This window comes from Melospiza melodia, chromosome 4, assembly GCF_035770615.1.
Source record: "Melospiza melodia melodia isolate bMelMel2 chromosome 4, bMelMel2.pri, whole genome shotgun sequence".
NCBI classification, from domain to species: Eukaryota; Metazoa; Chordata; class Aves; order Passeriformes; family Passerellidae; genus Melospiza; species Melospiza melodia.
This window is the reverse complement of record NC_086197.1, coordinates 79,976,879-79,998,368: the sequence shown is the minus strand read 5'-3', so window position 1 is coordinate 79,998,368 and position 21,490 is coordinate 79,976,879. Positions and strand designations below refer to the sequence as shown.

The 21,490-nt window shown below is 42.5% G+C and overlaps 1 protein-coding gene across 1 annotated transcript in view; it reads right to left on the bottom strand.

The window, feature by feature from the left end:
* Positions 1 to 1,521: 1,521 nt before the first annotated feature.
* CFTR (CF transmembrane conductance regulator) overlaps positions 1,522 to 21,490 on the bottom strand; it is an 88,389-nt gene continuing 68,420 nt past the window's right edge. The window contains exons 22-27 of the mRNA XM_063155325.1: positions 17,724 to 17,966; positions 14,767 to 14,922; positions 7,321 to 7,410; positions 4,754 to 4,926; positions 4,308 to 4,413; positions 1,522 to 2,879 (exon numbers count right to left, since the gene is read on the bottom strand). Of these exons, the coding sequence (XP_063011395.1) occupies positions 2,673 to 2,879; positions 4,308 to 4,413; positions 4,754 to 4,926; positions 7,321 to 7,410; positions 14,767 to 14,922; positions 17,724 to 17,966 (975 nt within the window). The 3' untranslated portion in view covers positions 1,522 to 2,672. The remainder of the gene's footprint in view (positions 2,880 to 4,307; positions 4,414 to 4,753; positions 4,927 to 7,320; positions 7,411 to 14,766; positions 14,923 to 17,723; positions 17,967 to 21,490) is intronic.

The following is a 21,490-nucleotide window of genomic DNA, read 5'->3' as shown; positions in this document are numbered from 1 at the left end:
GAGGCTGGTACTAACTTACCTCCTTTTCCAGCCTGAACTCCAGAGGAGCTGAAGCAGTGGTTTGGGACTGAACGAAATAGCACACTCTCCTCTGAGTTGCCCTGAGAGGGCAGCATCTTGCCCGGGCTCTTTGGGACTGGCAGTGTGATGGTGGGAGCTGGGCACTGAGGGCAGAAGCTGTTTCAGTGAGTGTTGTAGCCCATCAGTCAACTGATTTCCTTTTTCCTTCAAAGTCCTCCTTCTGAGTGTTTGTATCAGCAACTTCTATGTGTCCCATCTGCTACATGCTCCTGCTGTATTTATTGTTTTCTTTCCTGAAATATGTCCTCGTCTGCTGAATTCAGCTTACCTACCACCTTCTAACTCTGACAATGACACAAAACATTAACAGTTTCGCAAGCTCTGAAGCATGCACCACTTCTAATGACAGCCGTTCTTTTCTGCTGATCATCTTGTTTATTTAGATTATAAACTCCCCCACTTGGTGTGTCTGCTGTAACTCTGAGTAACATCCTGAACAAGAGCGACCCTTGGCATGCCTCCTTAGACTTGGCCACACTTCAGCAGCCCTGGCCTCCCAGCCAGCCTTGGCCATATACTCTGTAAGGACTTGTACAAATGGAGAGCTGACTGTGTCAGAAAAGGGACAAGCAGTGTGAGGTGAACAGTTTGAGGGGATAAGGGGAGTGGAGATGGGATTCAAAAGTGATGATACTTCAGTATACAGTTGGTTTTCCATTGTTATGAATAAAGCACAACTTAGTGGCAAAGAAACAGTGACATGGCAAAACTGAGACCCGAGGGTATGCAGAATACTCTGTGAGCAAGAGGCACTGCTTTGTGGAGAAAATCAGGCAGCACAAGGTGTCCCCCACAGAAAGAAAGGAAAGAGACCCAGGTAAGTGCTAAAGATAGACAAGCATAAAAGTACAGTATGAGGGACAGGGCAGGGAAAAAAACCGCCAATATTTACAAAGGAAATGTGTAATGAAGGCCAGAAGGCCTGCAGAGGGGGACAGAGCTAGAGGAAAACCAGCGGGACGCAGGGCGAGCAGCTGGAGTGAGCCCCGGTGCCTGCGGGCTCCACCGCACCCAGCGCCGCCCCCAAGCCAGCTGCTGCTCCTGGACGCCTAAAGGAGTTTTGTCCAAGCCTGAATGAGTTTAGCCCAAGCCTGAATGAGTTCAGTCCAAGCCCTGCCGGTGCTGCCCTTCGCAGCTGCAGGGCTCGGGCTCTGAGGGGAGCCGGGCCCAGCGCAGGCCGCGCCGCAGCGTCTGAGGCCCGCAGCACCACCTAGCGCCGCCCGGGCCGCGCTTCCAGCCGCCGCCTTCCCAAAGGACAGAGCTGCTGCTGAAAATCATGGCCGTGTTTGTGATAGGCGGCAAGGACTGAAGTGGAAGTAGCAGATTCAGTCCCCAGTGCCTGCCTCACAAATGGGAGCAGGAGGGGCTGTAATGTGTCATACAGGCGGTTTCTCTTTTTAAAAATTTATTTAAAGAAAAAAAAATAATCTAAAACACCTGTATATCACTAGAATACTTTAGTGCACAAAGACAGCATTGGACAGTACCTGGCCAAACTCTGGGGCTGCCCTCGTTTTCAACAGCTCTAGCATAATGAGACATCAAAGTCTAGTAGCAAAATATCCCTGCAACAATCCAAATATAAAACTTTTTGTACAAATATATTTTTCTTTATAGTATGTAATCACTCTTAAAATACATCATTTCCTTAGCAAAAGTTTGAAACAATATTAAAATAAATAAAATATCCTAGAGAACATTCAGTTCCATAATAAAACTGCAAACCAGAAGAGTATAAAAATTAATTTCATTATTAAAGTCTACTTCTGAGAGGTTTCTTCCCCCTTTTTTTTTTCATTAGGCCAAAGTAAAAAGCATATAAAGATGCCAGACCTATACAGACTATTACAGGTTCACTGCCAGGAGTCCTACCTTTTGCTAGATACTGATGTCAGCCTGCACTCATCCAATTGTGAGTGTGTGCAGGGTCAGGTTAACAGTCTCCTAGGTTTTCAGAGGAAATACCAATTCTCCCTTAACTGTGGAGACATGACAGATGTTGATTGGCTTCCAAGACAATATCCTCTTTTCCTTCATTTTCACCTATGCATGTGGCATTTGGCCTTTCCTGCTAAACTGAAATTACAGTTGCTGCATGGAAAACAAAGAGGAGGAAGTTTTCTGTGTGCCTTGCTGATACTGTCCCTTAATTCAGTTGCAGGAAGTGAATCCACAGAAGTTTTTTACATACTGATTTTTCTATTTTCCACACAGGTTTGATTTTTTTTTCACATTCTTCCTGCCGTCTAGTCCTCTCACCCCAGCAAGAACCTTTCTAAAGGTTTTCTGAAGCAATTGTGTCAGGCTAGGCAGGTTACTTCTGCTTGCCATCTCATTTGTATCCAATGAGAGCAGCTTTCCAAAGGAAATCTGGTTTTACCACTATAAGTGGCAAAGCCTCAAAGAGTGTGCTAACTTGCACATGATTAACCACAGAAGGGAAGCAATTCCCACATGCTCATGTGGTTGCTTCAGTAAACACCTCCTGGAAGGCTGAATTTGTGCACGGCTGAGGCAGCTTCAGAAGTGCTGGTCCTGTCACGGTGGGGCACTGCTGACCATTCACTCCACAAAGGTCTCTACACAGTTTCTCACAGTCTTGTCTCCTGCACTTCTTCCTCTGTCTCCTCCTGCAAGGCAGTGATTTGGGGCCGGGGTTTACGTTTGCTGGAGTTTCTGTGGTGTGCTGGCAGGAGCTTAAGGCGCTCAGCGTGACTGATGGCCTGCCTGAAGGAGCTCTTCTCGTTCAGCAGCTTCTGAAGGGATTCGTACTGCCTCAGCTTATTGTCCTCAATCACCTGGAGAAACATCACTCTGTTAGATGAGCAGTGGTGGTGCTGACAGAATTCAGCTAAAGCAACTAATGGAGCAGGGAAGAGACATAAAAACATGGCAAACATCTTCTAACAATTTCTAATTTCTAGTCTGCAGTTTCTAATTCAAACCACAAAAACATGCATTAAAATTTGAACACATGGAAAAGGTGTCTATTGCCCAAATTACAAAGTGCTGCTGCACTGGCTGGTTTCTCCTTGAGACTTGGTTTTACCTCTGAGTCCCTTTATTGAAGTCTCCCAGTACCTTGGCATTTCCCTGGCACTGCTAGACTGCCCAGCTAAGAAAGTGTTAATTTTTCTATCACAAGCAGAGAGAGGAGGCTGCCAGCAAGGTGCCAGCTTTTCTTTGCTCTCTTCTCACTAAACAAGGAAGCACTGCTCACCTCTATTTGAAGGAGACAATAAGTTTACCCTGTAGGGTTGTGCCAGTCTCTCTGTCAGGCAGGAGCCAAGGAAAAATCAGGCTCCTTCGCTGGCACTGCAATGTCAGCACAGCTCTGGTAAGGGCACAGGTCTGACAGGAGAGAACTTTCAGCATCTCTGTTGCTAAAATGTGGTCTGGAGGGTGGGAAGCGTTTTCACAGGTGAGGCTGCCTGCCTGCTGGGGGCGAGGCTGAGTCCAGCACACACCGAGGAGCAGCACACCCAAAGGGATGTACAACTTGCCTGCTGACTAGCCTGCTTTAACTCCAGGCACTGCTCCTCCTGCTGTGCTAATGCATCCAATCAAATACACATCAAAAACCATGTTTCATTCTGCTAATAAAATTTAGATGCCCTCTCATAGAAGAGTGAAAAAAATACTCTTGGGAAGAGAGAAGAACCTTATTTTTAAGAACAATTTGCATAACTTGCTTTTTCTTTACGAACCATTTTTATGTAACAAAGGGAATACCCCAGGACTCTAGTAATTTGTCCCCTTGATTACATGTGAAAGCAATATTTACATGGCTTGTTTAAAGAAGTCAGCAATTCTGATCATTACATACTAGGAAACTCCTCTTCCCCAGGCAGCCCCCTATTGCTCAAGTGTAGCTGATTCTGCATTTGCAATTGTAAAACTGTGAGATGCTAAGATTTTTCTGAATCTCCTGAGCCAATCAAAAATATAAGGTGCCAGCTGCTGGATCAGCAGCTGGATAATCTACACAACTTTCCGTCTGGTTGAAACTTTCCTTCTTGCTCCTCCAGAGCAAGACCCAGCTCATCTGTCACAGATCAGGTGAAGGAGCAAACAGGAGCCTGCTGCAGTTCTGCTAGTGAGTAGGTTGCTTAACTGCCCTGAATGACCCCCATCAATGCAGAAAAACATCATTTCCACTTGGTGTGTTTTGCATGTTCATCAAATGTGATGAGAGGGCAGTAAGTGAGCCCATGAGAAATGCTCACCAAAAACCTCTGGCATTCCAGCATCGCCTCCAGCCTGTGCTCGGACAGTATCACTGTGCAGTTGGCAAACGCGTGCTTCAGGGTCTTCCTGATCACTTGGGAAGTTCTGAAAGGCAAACAAACAATGCAGTGTGCATGCCCATAACTGCACAGGCCCATAACACTCATGTCTAACAGCCTGGCTGTGGGTTGTAGAGCTTTGCTCAGGTACACAGCTCTGTGGTGCCTCAGCTGCACCTCTGCTGTCAAAGAACCTATCTGCCATAGAGTAAAGGCTATAGCCAGGCTTCCCTGGCCCCCTGCACAGAATTACCAACATGCATTACTGAAATCAGGCTTGGTAATAGGCCACACAAGTTACAAAAGGTCTCCTTAGATGGTGCTGCCTCATGGGTTTTCCTATTCCATATTAACAGAAAGAAATAGAACAAATGAACAAAACATACACAGGGTCCAGGTGAGCACTTGGTTCATCGAGCAGCAAGATTTTAGCTTTGCTGAGAACTGACCGGGCAAGGCACATCAGCTGCTTGTGGCCATGGCTGAGGACACAGCCTCCATCCACAAGAACAAAATCAAGCTTGCCTGGAAATTGCTCTATTACAGACTTCAGCCCAACCTGCCAGAGAAAAAAGGAGACAAAAAGTTGGCAAGACATAATTACTGCTGACTGTGGTAATCATTTACATCATTCTAAATGCTATGGAGAGTGATTTTTGAAAGGAAAACAGGCCTCTTTGGTTACTAGGAGTTTAAAAATATAAATGACCAAAATTTATATGCTACATTATAACAACAGAAAATAACTTCAGTCACCATGGCTGTTGTCTCTACAGCTCTGACAGTGTTTCCAGGTGCTCCTTTTGCTGCCCCAAAGGTCTTGTGCACTTTGGTTACACTAAAGGCACAAGGGGCTTCCCTCTGGCACTGGTGACAAAGTGTTTAAAAAGGTGCCCATGCCAAGTAAAGCTGCTGCCTTTCGACCAGAAATCAAAGTCCAGCCCAGGAGATGTTTTCTGTTTGTTTCTTCCAGTGTTCCTGTTTACTCTCCTTGTGAGATTTACACCTCCAAGCAAAGCTTTCCATCTTCCACAGATCCAAACCAACTATGGTCCTTGGCCTTATCAGCAGAGTTTCAAGAGACATTTTTACAAAATATGAAAACTAGGAAATATATGTGAGTTGCATGGCTCTATAAAACTCTACAAAAATGTAATGAAACTCCAGAAATTTATAAAGGCCACCTCCCCTGGATTTTTTAAATATTACTGATCTGCAACTAATTTGCATTTCAGGGAAAACAAAAAATTAGAATTCCTACAAAGGGGTTTCCCTTTGCATGGAAACAAAATTAAACTGTGGTGTATGAGTATATGTGTTGTGTTTCTGAAGAGCTCATGCTTTGATTTTTATGCAAATTAATGCCAGTGTTTTGTTCCTTGCTCTCTCTTGAACACACATTGTGTCCTTAATGAAATTCTGCATTCAATGGATGGAAAAGGTCTTTTCTTCTTAAAACTGCACAAGGTCTCTCCATGTACCCATAGGTTCAGACAGACAGCTGACTGCAGGAGTGAGACTTAAGCTCACAAGTCAACACAAGTCTGACAGATTCAGGTGCTGAAATATGGGAGCAATAAAACTGCAACATCAGACAAGGCCTTGTTCTCTGCAGCTGATTGCAAGGAGTGTAAAAAGCTGATGCTGATCTCAGGAGGATCCTCTAAATCCTCCACAGTCAACATGGGTCTGGAAGAAGCTGACAGCTCATTTCTGTGCCGTGCTCCCCAAGTTACACTGACTCACTGCTGAGCCAGACTTCAAGAGCATGAACTTGGTAAACAATCCAATCACTCCTAGTAAAAAGCATTACAGCTCTTTCTTTTTTTATTTGCTTTGCATTCTTGCCCGTGCAATGAAAACCTCCGTATCAAATACAGATTTGCCCAACTCCTTAATGATAAACACTTCAAAATAAAATTGTTTTCACGCCATTGTAAATCAGGTTTAGCTCTTTAAAATCCCAAGCTCAATTCAAACACACTAAAAACAATTCTCCAAAGCAGTCGAGCTTATCTTCTTCAAGAAAGAGGATATTGATCCACACTAAATTTTTTCCAGAGCCTCAGAAAAGCAGAGAAACAGCACTGAGCACACTGTTGCCTCCACTAGGGCTGTCTGAAAAGCTGCTGTCACACCATCTAAACAAAACTGTCATGATATTTTCATTTGACAGTAAATTACAGAACGTGTCTGCTTTCCTCTTTCCAAATATAGGGAAGAAATTAGAAAAACCCAAGAAAGCAAGCAGAGGCAGAGTTAACCTCCTGGATGGGAAAGGAGGAAGCTTTCAGATTAAGTCCCACACCTGTAAGCACTTTTTGATACTTGAGACTTGTAGTGAAGGAAAGTGGCACCAATGTATGGTTAGGTCTGAATTAATTAGGTCATCTGTACCTTGGGGAAAGGTACCCACTTTCTGGGCTGCAGCCCTTTGCCTCCTGTAATGCTCACCTGACTTTTCCTGGGCATTACAGACACCTCTGCAACCCATGGAGCACTGTCAGAGCCAAGAGTGGCACCTGACACCTGCAATGTGTGGCACCAGTGCAACATGAAAACAGAATCTGGCCCCTAAGCTTGGGAATTGGAAAAAAAAATGTTGTGGAAAACTCAACAAAATATTAGAAGACGACCTTCAGGTTCGGAATTCTAACATTCCATGACTCTTATTTTCCATGGCACAGGAAGCTCCATGACACAAGTAGAACAAAAGCCTGAATGCCTTGTCAGAGAAGAGAGCTCCTCCCAGCTGGCTTCCCATTGGCCTGAGAAGTGAACTAACTATTTACATAAGAATAATGGATATGGTTTGTAGCACAGCATGACCTATCCTCTGCCCTTACTTCTTAAGATTCTATATAAATGTAAAATATGGCAGTCATTAGACCTACACAGCACCCTGCTGCAACCACATCACCAGAGGGAGACAAATGACACTGAACAGCTTTACCTCCTCTGCAACTTTCCATATTTCTTCATCATTCCACTGCCCATAAGGATCCAAATTCATCCGAAAACTTCCAGAAAATATGAACACTTTCTGCAAGAAAAAAGACATACAGACACAGGTAGATAGATAACCTGAAACATTGTATAAAACATTGGAAATTGTGAAGCATACAGACAAAAGAATTACTTTCCGCAATTACCAGATAGAGCTAACTGCAGGTTATTAATTTTTTTTAAATGCTTTTCCAAAAAAAGTGATTTTGAAAATGCTTATTTATTAAGATTTTGGCAATTATTTTAACAAAATCTTAGCCAAACTTGCCTGAAAACCAGCAAACCCCAGACTTCAGCAGTTTTCAGAATAAAACATTTCCTGCATTTTCATTTTGAAATAAACATTTTAAAACTATTTTTGATTCGTGACTATGTGAAATACATTCAAACGTACCAAAAGAAAATTATAAACCTAAAGTGTGTGTTTCCACAATTTTGCTTAGAGAGGAAAAACTATTGCTTAATGTCATGGTTTAGGCCTGGCACAGAGCCAGTGCCCCCATGAGAATACCCTCTCCCTGGTGTCTGCTGTGAGATGCGACCAGGAATAAGCAAAGCAGGCTCCAGCTTAAACATAAAGAAAACTTTATTAACTAAACTACAAGAAAAGAAGAAAGAAAAAAAAAACCATAAGGGAAAAAATGAAAAAAACCTTACAAAAGCACTTTCTTCCTCCTCCCCCACCAAATTTCCCAATGCAATACATTCCCCCAAAATCACCAACTCTCAGTCTGGCACCACCCTTTAGAATACTCAATCTTCAGTTCATGAAGAGGAGAGGAGTCCTTCTTGCACCATAGGCTGGTCAAACCAGCACACTTATTATTGCTTATTATTGCCAAAATTCAGGGGCGTTGTCCTAAGCTGTTTTTCATCAATGAATTTCATTTTCTAATAAATTATAGCCAAACGCACATGTCAGCATCATTCTGCTCCCTGGCATTTCACCATGTCCCCATCCCTGTGTCCCACTGTCACACGGCTGCAGCAGCCCCAGCCCTCTGGGTGAGCTTTCCCTGCTGGACACCGCGGGCTGTGCTGGCTCCTGCTCTGCCCCCGTTCCAGTGCAGGAGAGGAAGAGGATGCACATTTCCTGGCACTGAGAGAGAACACGCCCTTCTCCAGCTGAAGTTTGCTACTCCATTCTGCTTCCCCCATCAGTTCAGGCAAGCAGATTTTGGCCATCATACCTTAGATACATATTTTATAGCTCAAGAAGCAGTGACTCAGACAAAATTAAATATTTGTTGAATCTCTTTTTACATGGGGTGGATTCTGAGAGAAATTAGGTTCTTCAAGGGACACTGAGGCTGTTTTTTTCTATGCTGTAAGGTACACCCACTGCTTGTAGCATGGAGAACTTGCTCTCAAAGAATTTAAGTGCCTTATTGAGAAATATCACCATTTGCTTGCTCTTTCTGTGTACGTACGCAACAAATACCAAGGGGAAAAAATTGAGACAATTATTTTCTCCTGTCTTTCTAAACAAAGTATTTATTTAGAGAAAATATGTTGAAATGCCAGTGATTCATAGCCACATAAGTTCCTGGAGTCTTGGTAGTCAAACACTACCAAAAGCAGAGGAGGACTAGCTGTACCAACAGAAAATGAGAGAGAATACACTTGCAAGTGCTCTCCCAGAATTTGGCCTGTCTGCCATGATTTCCATCTGACCCAACCTGGGAACTTGGCATTCTTTTTCATCAGATTTCAAAGTGATTTATACACGCATTTACATTAATCATTTAATTATTATTAATTAAAAGTGTAAACATTGCAGAGGAAAATAAATTACATTAATTAATTTGCTAGATTAAGATATGCATGTTATTGCCAATGTATTTGGTTTAAAAGAGAAGGAAATAACTAATTCAAGAAACCAGAGGAGAAAAGCAGCTGCACTGTGGTGCTGTGCCCTCAATGGGGTGGATTTAAGTGCAATGATACCTTCAACACATGGCAAACAATACACTGACAGAGCTGCAGAACCACACTCAGCTAAAAATTAATCACTGAAGTAATTTTTGTAGGGACAAAGGGGAAAGAGTCCCTTATAACTGTTATTGTTAATAACAGTGAAAGCTTCAGTAAAGTACAGCACAGTCCTTTTCCCATGCCCTGCACCGGTTAGGTGGCATGAGTGGGGTGACATATTTGCAGCAGGATTAGGTTCTTCCAAGGAGTGGGTGTGGTGGAAATAGCAGTGCTGTGGAAACAGTGTCAGACGTGGGTTTGCTCACACTCTGAGCCCCATACATTTAACTAATGGAATGCATGTTTTCATTTCTCAGTGCTAAAGAATAGTTAACTGAACAAACCAGTTCTAAAGAAGATAGGGCTGAAAAACATTCCTGCTGAAGTGCACCAGGCAGACCAATAAGGGGTACAACTTTCCTCTGAAGTTGCTGCTATTTCTAATAACTCTGCTTTCAAGAAGCAGGGCACTAAAAGCAAGCTATTCCCAAAAGCAGGGTTGGATTTTCATCCCCACAAAGTAAATATTTCATTGTCCTGAATTCTGGTACTTCTCTCTCCGTTTCAACACCTCCTTCCTCCCAGCTCATTAGAAACCATATAGGGTTCACTTAAGTAAATTCCATATGAGTGACCTGCACAGTTAAGGGTCTGCTTGAAGAGAAGCAGAAACAAATCTCTTCACATTCTTAAAAACTTGACGTCTAAAGCGAAACAAAAACACCCAAAAGTGAATATGAAGGACTTACATTGTTCATAAATATGGAAGAAGCAGAAATAAGGAGAGCATTGGAAGATTGAATTGATGGCTGGGTAGACTGACAGCAAATCTGGAATAATTTCCTTCTTGGTCACTTGTTAAAATTCCCACAGGATGACAGTAGGTGTGATTATACAACAAACAGTTTCTTAGACCTGACATCCACCCACAAGCAAAACATTCAGCAACATAAATATGGTCATGTTTATGTTCTGACCACCCCAAATATTGCAAATCAACCCTTCTGAAGGGCATTAATCCCCATTAGTGGCTACAGCCTCTGTGTATTGGTGTGTGGGGGCAATAAGCTTGCTAAGCAATTTATGTGGTATGTGGAGAATCAAGACCCCAGAGTACCTAAGGAAAGGCTGACAGAAGAGTTAAGGATCAGCTGACAAGAGGCTGCTAAGGAGGAAGAGTATCCTGGCTGTGAGAAGCTGCTGCTGCAACCTGTGTGCAGGTCCTCAGCAAGACCCATGGACTCTTACTCCCACATGCCCCAGGGCTGGAGGACAAATGTGCCTGTGTTATAACAGCAATACCAACACGAAGTAAAATCAAGTTACTGTGTGAATGCTTTAGCACCAGATGCAAAGTTAGAGCATTTGTTTTCATAAGCGTCCTTTAGGGACAAAACATCTGCCTCCCATAGAGCTTTCTGGTAAATACAAGTGCTGTGCCCCTGGCAACACTGAACCTATGATGTATGGGTTCAACCTGTATACTGCCCAGAACGAGCATGAGCACGAGGGGTTGTTAATGAACACCCCCAGCTCCTCTGTGCACGGCTCTGATGCAGCAGGCACCCCCCACCGTGGTGATGCTGCCTCATCCCAGTGCCCTGCAGGCACCTCTGTGGGAAGTGGCCCTGCTGAGCAGCTGCACCAGACAGGAGTGTGCTGGCACACCACAAAGCAGCTATGACCTCCACAAGTAAGCAGGCCTGAAGGGTAAGAGAAATAGTGCTGGAGACAGACAGACAGACAGACGGACTGACGGACAGACAGACAGACCTATACAATGAACAGAATGTGACAGCTGCTGAAAAACTGGAACTACAAAGATAAAAGTTGCAAAATTTCACTTCTTCAGTAAAATAAACGAGCAAAGCAATTTTTTCTTGTCAGCTGGCAGTCCTGCAAACTCTAGAAAAGTTTTTCTCCATGTTGAGCTTGATTTTAACTCTATATGGAGTATTTACATATGGAAAACTGAGATCCAGCAGGATGCATGGAATAACACTAAACAAAACATCAGAAATCATGCCCTTCCTCTGAGCTAGCAGCACCTCATGGGTCTCAGGTCTCTCATCACTTCTTTTAACTGAAAATCAACTGCAGGTCTCCTGTTCTCCCCTCAAACACAAATTTCTGAAGGCATGTCCTCAATCTGACTCCATTAAATATTTCAGGATGCAATCTGCATGACGACCCAGGCTTTAAAGCCTTACTGTGTTGAAACCAAATGCTGAAAATCCTCCCTCTGGAAATGTGGTGAGCAAATATCGGCAGGAGAATCATCAGAAAGGCCTGTCCAGGAAGAAGAGATTATGGGTGCAAAAGTACAGCCTGGTGTGAGTGCAGCAAATGTTTCTGGGAGCCTGTAGGAGCAGTGTTGGGCAGGCTGGGCTTCAGCAGCACAGCCAGGTGAGAAGCTACGGCAAGGAACTTCCTTGTGAGTGCTTCAGGAAATATGTTTTAATCATTTAACCCTTCACACCTCTACAAGGCATGGCAGCCAGATTTGAGATACTGAAAGAAACAAGGGGTTTACCTTTGCTTCTGCTCAGTGTGATCCCTGAGCACCCTGCAGGTCATTCCAGCACAGCCTGCATGAAGCAGAGAGCAGAGTCTTAGGACTCTGTGTGTGCCATGTGGTGGTGCTTTAGTGAAGTTCCCACACTGGAAAAGCACTTATTTTCTACTAAATTGGGAAAGTTGGGGTTAAGGAATTGAAGGAGAGTGTTGGAAAATTTTCAGGAGGAAGCATGCCTCAGGTGGAACTCCGTTCTCCTTTTGTTGGCGAAGCCTCTCCTGGAGACAGTGAATATCCAGGTGTTGCTGTAGGAGAGCCTCCCAGGAAAGGAAAGGCAACTTTTTTTCCATTCTGAAGCTTTAGGTGAATGGCAAAGAACAAAAGGCTCCCTTTGTTCTGCTGGGAAAGGCAGGGTGGCATATGCAATTTCTCCTTCCCGCTGGGAAAGTGCTGCTGAAAACTTCATTTTGTTCTGAATGTGGGAACTTTTGAGGCATAATGTGCAGTTCTTTGCCAAGGCTTTGGGACAAGTGCTGTGAGTTGAAGCATGCAAACAGGCTGGCAACTCTCATGACCTTAGAGAGAATGGAGGGCTGGGATTATTTGGCATTGATCCATGTATCAGGGACTTCCAAATGTGAACTAAATGTGTAATTTTAACAATGAACTAACAATGCACCTCACTAGCAGAAGGGCAAGTTATATGCTCATGTAATAAATGTCTCTTGCATTTTGCTGATGGTTGCAGAATGATATTTTCTATACCATTAGTGACTCTATAGTGAGTGCTCAGCTACGAGAATTATCCCTCATATTTTCACTGAGACAATGAGACTGCTTGTTACCAAGCATTCAGATTACTTCTCAGTCCATGCATTCCCAAGGACAGCTGGAGATGGAACACAGAAATTCTGGTGGGCAACCACATCCCAAAGGGCAAAAGGCTGAGAACAAAAAGATGACTATGAGAGAGATAAGGAAGCCCCTTCCAATACAGTAATGTATACTTGGCTCTATAGGAAAATTTTCCAGTGCAGACATACCTTACTGGTAAAAGCATCCTTCATCCTGTACAGCCATGCTTCAGAAGACAGCTGTACAACATACCTGTCCTCTAAACTAAATACAAGCAGCTGCACATGCAATTCACTGCACAGCTGCCTTGATCTGAATGGGGGACATTTTTGTCATAGTCGCAAGCAACAATTACTCTGCAGAACTGAACCAGCTGCAATAAAGAAATAAAAGTTTAAAGGAATAGATAGATATGAAAATGTTGAAGAGACGACAGAAGTGGTGACAAGAGGTCAGGTATCAAATGGCAGCTTGCCAAGCAAGCCTCAGCTCTGCAGGCAGTGTGTGACAGGCAGAGCTCAGGTAAAAAATTAATGCAACACGTGGACTCAACACTGCTCTGTTAGGCTTGGTTTGTTAAGGGTGTAACGTGGCAGGGAAGAAAGGGTCTGTTCTGACAAGGTCAAAGTGCTAAAAAATTGCTGCCTCTAGAAAATTTCAGAGCATGAAATGCACAAAGAAAAGAAAGTTGTGCCTGCTTTGTATGCCTACCCTAAATAAATGGCACTTGGGCTACCATGGAATAACATATTTGAAAGGGAAGAGGAAAGCTATCAAAACTGATCATCCCATTGAAAAATTGAATTCTGAGTTCTCCTTGTGTTTGCAAAATCAAGGCCATTTTTCTTCCAGCATGAATATTTCAGTGTCTTTTAACAGTGACCCAAGCTGTAAAACTTAGGGCATTTTTATTTTTAACAGTCTGTCTGTCCCAGAGTCTCTCCTACTATTTTAAAGTGCATCATGTAGTCACTGCAACAACAGCTTTATACTACACATACAATCACCAGATTTCTAAGACAAAAACCACATTTCTCAGATGGGAAACTATCAGGGACCAAATCAAATCTTTACAGCAACAAGATGGAAACAGCTTTACTGTGGGGGCAGGATGGGGAGTTGCACAATTCGGGTTTGACAGCTAACAGCTAAAAAGGGCAGCTTGGGCACCTTGGTTGGCCACTCCTTTGTGGGTGTGTCAAAGAGCAGGTCATCCAAGGTGACTGGGGATCAAACCATATTTTTCAGTCGCTGGGGCTAGTAGCCACCCTCAAGGATGGATAAAGGCAGGACAGGCTGCCTGGCCCCTCCCAGCATGGCAGGCTGATCTGCAGCCGGTCTCCCACTGCTGCCTGACACAACGAGCAACTCTTGGTAAGATTGCCATCAAGTGTTACTTGAATTAGTCTGCCACAGTCACAGGATTTCCAAAGGAATGAATACTGTTATGGAGGACATTGTGCATGTCTGGAAACTGAAGAACTATCTGATGTATAACTGTCAAAGAAGAGATGGTCAATATGTGTGACTCACGGATCAGTGTTACTCCACAGATGTAACTGATACAAGATGCTGTGCAGTGGCAGGAACATTGGCAAGAGACTCAGAAGCCCTAGGTTTATATGTTTGCTACCAGTCTGCCAGGGAAAGCACACAATGTGCAGTGTCCACATGTTAACCATAATATGTGATGTAGAGCTTCAGAAAACAGTAGCTGATTGTATCTTTTTTCTTCAGGTGGCACTATCTTATCCTGAATCAAAATGCAAACTGTCTCAGAGAGGCAGGGATAAGCAGGCTGGAAATACTTCTGTTTGAGCCTGCTGTACCTTCCCATTTCTAGAAGAGTTCTTGTGGGAGAGGCAGAGAAACCCTAAAAATTCAAAGTTTGCATCCTTCCACCTGTCCATGCCACTCCCCTTTTCACAAAATCCATGGTTTGGTTTTTTTCTCAGCATACAATAACAAACATCTTAAAAGCATACATGTACATACAGATGTAGAACCAATGAAAATAAAGGCACAAAAAATATTCAATAATCTTATTACCTGAGGAATCACTCCAAATGCTTTTCTCCATTGCTGCACGCTGACTGTGTTCCAGGAGACTCCATCAATCTGGATATCCCCTTCTGTATTCAGCAGTCTTAAAAATGCAAAAAGTAAAGTGCTTTTTCCTGAACCTGTTCTTCCTAAAAGGCCCACCTGCAATGCAAATCATACAAGCAAACATTTAATACTCTTCACATCACAGACTAAGGCAAAAGCCTTAGAGGTCTCAGAAGTGAAGAACAGTCCAGATGGATCTCAACGGGATAGCAAACATCATTTATGTGGGAATGATAAAAGCCTACAGTAAGGGCAGAATCAAACACTGGGGTGACTATTCTTTCTTTTTTTAGAATTAACTCGATGAAAAATATTTTAGCCTACCCTTAGCTGAAGGACAGAAATGTGCTTGTCTATTATCTTGCATTGATCATCCCAGCTCTTTGTGCCTTTTCCCTTCACTTTGCCATGAAGCCCTCATCAGCCAAATCATATCCAGAAACCAAAAACTAAGTAGGGAGTTCATTTGGATCACCCTTGTAAGTTACTTCTCATATGATTGAAAATAAAGGGCCTAACTCTGATTAGTGGGATAGCTTGGGGCAGAGGCAGTGGTTACAGCAGACATCATCCCATTGGACACCTCTAAGCATCTGTGCAAGTCCTCTACCTGCCCAGTTGATGCTGATTTTTCTTATCTCTAAGGTGTGAAGAAACATAGTAATATAGGTTTTGAGGTTTTTTAAAAGTTGTGTTTCCCTTGTAGGGGAGCCAACCTTGCCAGAATTGCAAATATCTACAGTATATCAATTGCCAGAAAAAGCAAATATCTACAGTAACCACCAACGAACTCCGAGATGCTGCTTTCCCAACATCTGGGTTTACACAGCTAACATTGTCCTGTCTGAGTGTGGGCTGCTTTTTTAGTGTGACCATACTGAAGAGTGGCTGAAGGCTTGTAGTGAATGGGGCTACCTCTGGCTGGTGACTGCCATCAGCCCTACTCCTGAGGGCTCAATCCTAGGGACAGTTCTCTTCCATGTATTCAGCAATGATCTGGCTGCAGGAGTCAAATGCACCATGAGCAAAGCTGCTGATGACACCAAACTGGGAAATGCTGTTGACTCTCTTGAGGACTCGAGGCCTTGCAGAGAAATCTGATCATTTGGAACACTGAGCAGTATTTAATTGCAATTGAACAATCCAAATGTCAGATTCTGCACCTGGGTTGGAGCAATGCCAGGCACAGGTATAAACTGGGAGAGGAGTGGCTGCAGAGCAGCCCTGCAGAGAGGGATCTGAGGGGGCTGCTGCCAGCAGGATCAATGAGAGTCAGTTCTGTGTGCCCAGGCAGCCAAGAGGGCAAAGCCCATCCTGGGCTGATCAAACACAGCATCAGCACCAGCTGGGCAAAAGGGACGATTATCCCACTCTATTCAGCTTTGGAGCAGCCTCAATGGGAGTGCAGTGTGCAGTGCTGGGCTCTGCAGTTCAAGAAGGATGTGGAGGTGAATGCGTCCAGAGGAGGGCAACAAAGCTGGTGAAAGGCTGAGGGGCAACTGATCTCTTATCCCTGGGATCCAGTGGGAGAACATGTGGAAAGAGTTTAAAGCTGCACTGGGGAGGGTCAGACTGGAAATTAGGAAGCATTTCTTTACTAACATGGTGGTCAAACACTGGAACAGGCTTCCTAGAGAGGTGATTGATGCCCCAAGCCTGTAAGTCTTAAAGGCCCTTCATAATACGCTTTAACTTCTGGACAGCTATTAAGTGGTAAGGTAGTGGGACTAGATGAGTGCTCCATTCCATTCCATTCCATTCCATTCCATTCCATTCCATTCCATTCCATCCCTCAGCAGAGGAGAACTCCTGTTTCCTTCTTGGTGCACTACCTATGCAGTACAGACAAATTCTCTCCAGTTTAAGGAGCATCTGAGTCCACGGTTGATCACAAAACTTGAACCACAGCCCTCGAGAAAAGGATTTTTGTTTTTACTGCTCTCTCCCCCTCTCTGTACAGTACAAAAGTGTCTTTTATTTTCCTTACTCTACTGCTTCAAGGGATCTTCCAGGAAGAAAATCTACCAGAAAATCTTCCAGGAGTCACAGGTATCTCTTTTTCAAATGCAGAGTGCCTTCAGGATGGTTCTACAGGAAGTCGGAACTCTGGGTTCAAAATTTTTGTGCCCTCAAACTTAGTAGATGAAACATTCAGTTTGTGTAAACCCAGACAAAGCTAAAAAAACTGGCAAAGACTGGTGCTATCCAAATTAGGAGTGAATATGTGCCTCATGTCAAGGCTAGGGAGCTGTCACTGAACCTGTTTTCTCATTTACGTGGGACAGTTAAAATCTCCTCTTCCTCTGTTTGCCTTCAGCTCAGGAAATCACAAACCTTTCTTTCCATTCCACCAAGGACGGGCTTTTAGCATGAACTTGAAGCCAAGTGTTAAACTTCTACCTAAATGCTGTCCTGAAGCTAAAGCCCTTTCTTAAACACAGCCCCAAACACAGGTGAGGATTAGAGAGGTTTGTCAGTCCTGTAAGGATAGAGCTGTTTCTGGTGTACAATAATCGAGGGTGGCACAGAGCCCTCATGGCATGGGTGAGACGGCACCTCCACCCTCCGTTACCCTTGGCACGGCACCCTGTATTCTTCTGTGCCCTGCCCCGTCGGGTCAGCCTGTCCCCAGCACCTGCATTCACCAGCAAGCTCCCCTCTCCACAGCAGCAGGATTTCAGGCACAGGAATACAGCTTGGGAAAATGTTGCACATGAATTTTATCCTAAGTCATTTCTGTTCTTCAGTTAGTTTAGAAGATATTTTGTTTTGCAACAATTTCATTTAGAAAATGTTACGGGACTCAAAATCCTTTTTAGTCATCAAATAGGTTTATGACAATTTTATACTTAAGCTTAATAGAAGTCAGAAGAAACCACAATAAAACAGTGTCTTACCCTCTGCCCTGAACTTATTGAAAAAGAAATATTTTCTAGTACAGCAGGTCCACCTTCACCGTATTTGGCTGTAAGGTCTTTCACAGTCATTTGGCCCCCAGATGGCCAGTTCTTCTCTTCCTTCACATGCCTGTTTTCAATTACAAGGGCATCTGAAAACTGATTATTCTTCTGTGGCTTAATGCTTTCTGTCTCTTCTGTTGGCATGTCAATGAATTTAAATATTCGTCCGACAGACCGCATCTGCAAATCAAAACAAACGGTATTTTAATTGTAATTCATACTAAACTATCAAAACAAATGAAATTAAATTGCTCCTAATTCCTAGCCAGAACAGTGAATCTTTTTTTCTGTGTAAGCTACTATTATGAGTAACCCAAAATTTTATTGTACCATGATGTAATCTTCAAAGATAGGCTGCTTCTCATCTAGAGCTCTAGATTCCATTGCACTTGTTCAACTGACTTTGGTCTAATATGTGACTCCTCTTGCTTCCTTTTTAAATGGACATAGTAGCTCTTTCTACCTTAAAAATTGTATTTTGAAAAGTGAGGACTTGTATCTAGGAAAACAAAGTATAATCATGGAAACAACATGGGTCACTTAAACTCTTTCCTACAGGAAGGTTTGGGGTTGCCCAAAACCTGAAGTTCTTTGAATAATGACTGATCTCCAAAGATCGGTAGACTGCAAAGCAGCAGCATTAAATAAAAAAGGAATGATCATTAAACAGTAACATTTGAATACTTATGAGTAATTATAGTCTAAAAAAATTCTAGGAAGTTCCATGATAATGAATTTTTTATCAGTAATTATATATATTAGGTGAAATAATAAAGTCTTGTAGTTCATGAACTTTAGATTGAAGTTGCTAGTAGCAGTCTTGGAGCATTTTCAAAGGAACATGGCACTAGAAAGAATCCTCTTGATCTTTTTATTAAATGGGTCAAGGGTCAATGAGCAATCAATCTCCTTTACAACTTCACTGCTCAGGTGGTCAGAAAACATATTTTTTACTTTATGGACAAGTTTGCTGTTATAACTTTTTTAATTTTAAAATCTAAAGAGCTCTTTTTGTTAGCTGCTTTCCCCATTTGTTTATGGAGGGACACCTTAGATCCTATCACCCTTTGTTCTCCAGGACTAAAGAAAATTTGGGTTTAAGCTTCTTAATATATGTTCTCCAAACTCCTCAGTTCAAATCAAGCTTTCCTGTCTTACCAGAATGCACACAGCATTTTGTGTTTTACAAACAAGCACAGGTGTTTTACCAGGACATTATACAAATGCATTGTTGCTTCCCTATCTATACTAAGAATATTTGCACTAACACATGCTAGGATCATACACTATTTTCTTCACAGTCACATCTTACAGTCAGCCTTTGAGTGAGGGGTGGTCAGCCAAGCTTTCCTCCATTTTAGCCATTTCTAAACAAGATCCTCACTTATAGCTGAGGTTATTCTTAGCAGTCCCTAAATCCAAGCCTTTGCACTTTTGTTACTGAAATCTATTTAATATCTGCCATTTGAGGTCACCTAATATATTTAAAGTCCTAGGATCCTTTGTACCAACACTGCCTTTCAGCTTTGTGTCATTGGTGGATTTCTTCAACACTCTTTTACTTTATTGAGAGCATTTAAAAAAGATTAAAATGAGCTCAGTCAGCAATCTAATCTTTGTTGAGTAGCCTCCCTACAGGTTAATACTCACAGCTTAATGACATTTCCTTTCTGACCAACTCATTAACTAGTTTACAGTTCTTGTAATAATCCTGATATCCTTCATTTATATAATTCCTGAAAGAGACCCATAATCAATGCTGTCCTCAAGGCAAATGAGATCTATTACATTACTACTGTCTGGAAAATAAATCAGCACTCACAGTTATGAGGGTAGTGCGATGCAACCCTAATGTCAGCAAACCTAAGAAATTCTAATCTATAAGTATCACATTTTCAACTAATTCTTAAAAATAGTTTCTAAAGACTGTTGCTATCACTCTAACAAACTGATGGTGGTATCAATGACTTCTCATTTCTCCTTCTGAACAAAAAATTGACAGTTGTTATTTTATCACATGCCACCACCACTGCATGCTTGTTTATTTATTTGAGGTGACCATTATAAGATTTCCAGCTTCTCAGCCAGTTCTTCCTCAACACTTGGATGTGAGGTCTGCTCTACCTGGTATGGATGGCATTGTTCCAGTCTGGTTGCACAACATTTCAGGGAAATGTCCAGCTGCAGAACCAAATCTCCCCTAGCTGAAGATTCTGATTTCAGATGGACTGACTCACAGGTGGTGTGTATCCCTCCACAAACAGTACAGTTTAGGGAAACCAGGATTCCAGCTGGTTTGCATGTAATTTCTACCTCAGATATAATAAATCCTATTTCTACTTCCTGTTCCACTTTTAAGTCCACAGATTAAACACTGCCTTTTTAGTGAAAATTAAGATCAAGCATTCAGCCAGCTTTTGAGCCATTTGCAAGCCTAACTCTGATTTTGTCAAGTTTCTCTTCTCTATCTGCTTCTTGGCCTCTAACACACAGCTTGTTTGGGTTAGCATTAAAGTCCATTCTTTAGAGGCTGTAATTCCTAACATACTGTCAGAGAATGTTGTTCATGCTGGCAGTCCTTGAGTCTTCAAAATGTCCTATTTTTCTCCTGTTCAGGAAAAAAGTTTCAGATCCTTACTTGAAGAAGATGTGACTTCCCTTTACATTCAGTTACCTAAGTGCCCCAGTCCAACTAATGAATTAATTAGATTCCTTGTTTAACAAAAGATTGCTCCTGTAAACAACATTTGTTCTCTAATCTGTATTCTCAGAAATAGATTTCTGTTTAGTGGTATCATGTAAAACCCTTTGTATATCTTTGTTTTACTGCTTTTATATTCTTTCTGAAAAGTGCTTCTCCTTGACGTATAAGTTACAATTCCTTTTTGCTCTTCAATCCCAATTGAAGTGCTGTTAGGCAGATTTCCTATGTGGGAGCAAATGCAAGGCAATACTTGGATCATAGTTTATATCTCAGCATCTTGAAAAACAGTTGTGACAGAAGATCTAAAAAGCATGCTAACACACAAGCCTATCAATTCTTATTTCCATCTCAACCCCTGTGCAAGATGGAAAAGCATGGTCATCATCATGTTCATGTATATATATATGCCAGCTCTTTTTGGTGACACAAACAGGAAGAATCAGGCTGACAATTTTCAATCAGGCTTGAATCAGGCTGACAATTTTCTCCCTGTCTGACTGAAAATAGTAAATCCCACAATGACCATGCAGTTATTTTAATTGGTGTTTGATGGTACCTTTGTCTGCAGAAATCTTAGCTTTATAGAAACACAGTCATATAGTCAAATACAGTCATTAGAAATGCAGGTCTTTCTTGGCTTCATCAAGAGCTGTGAAAGTTTTTATGGGCAGAGATTCCCCATAACTGCCCAAGGGGCCATACCACTACACACTGTCTAATGTCTGCTGGGAAGCCAGCTGGGTGAAAAGCCCTTCTCTACAAAAGAAATTTTCCTCCCAATGTCCTAGCTCTGACAGACTTATCAGTTATGTATTTTAGACAGTTTAACAATTTTAAATCAATTCTGAATTCCTTGTTCTATAGCTTGAACTATGATTTGAATCTGGGCAGAATGTAGCATGTCAGGAACATTTGACAAAAATATCCATTCTTCCTTTCACAGGTAGAAATGTTCTGTCATTCATAATGACAGGTATAGGATAGGAGACAGCAAGCTTCT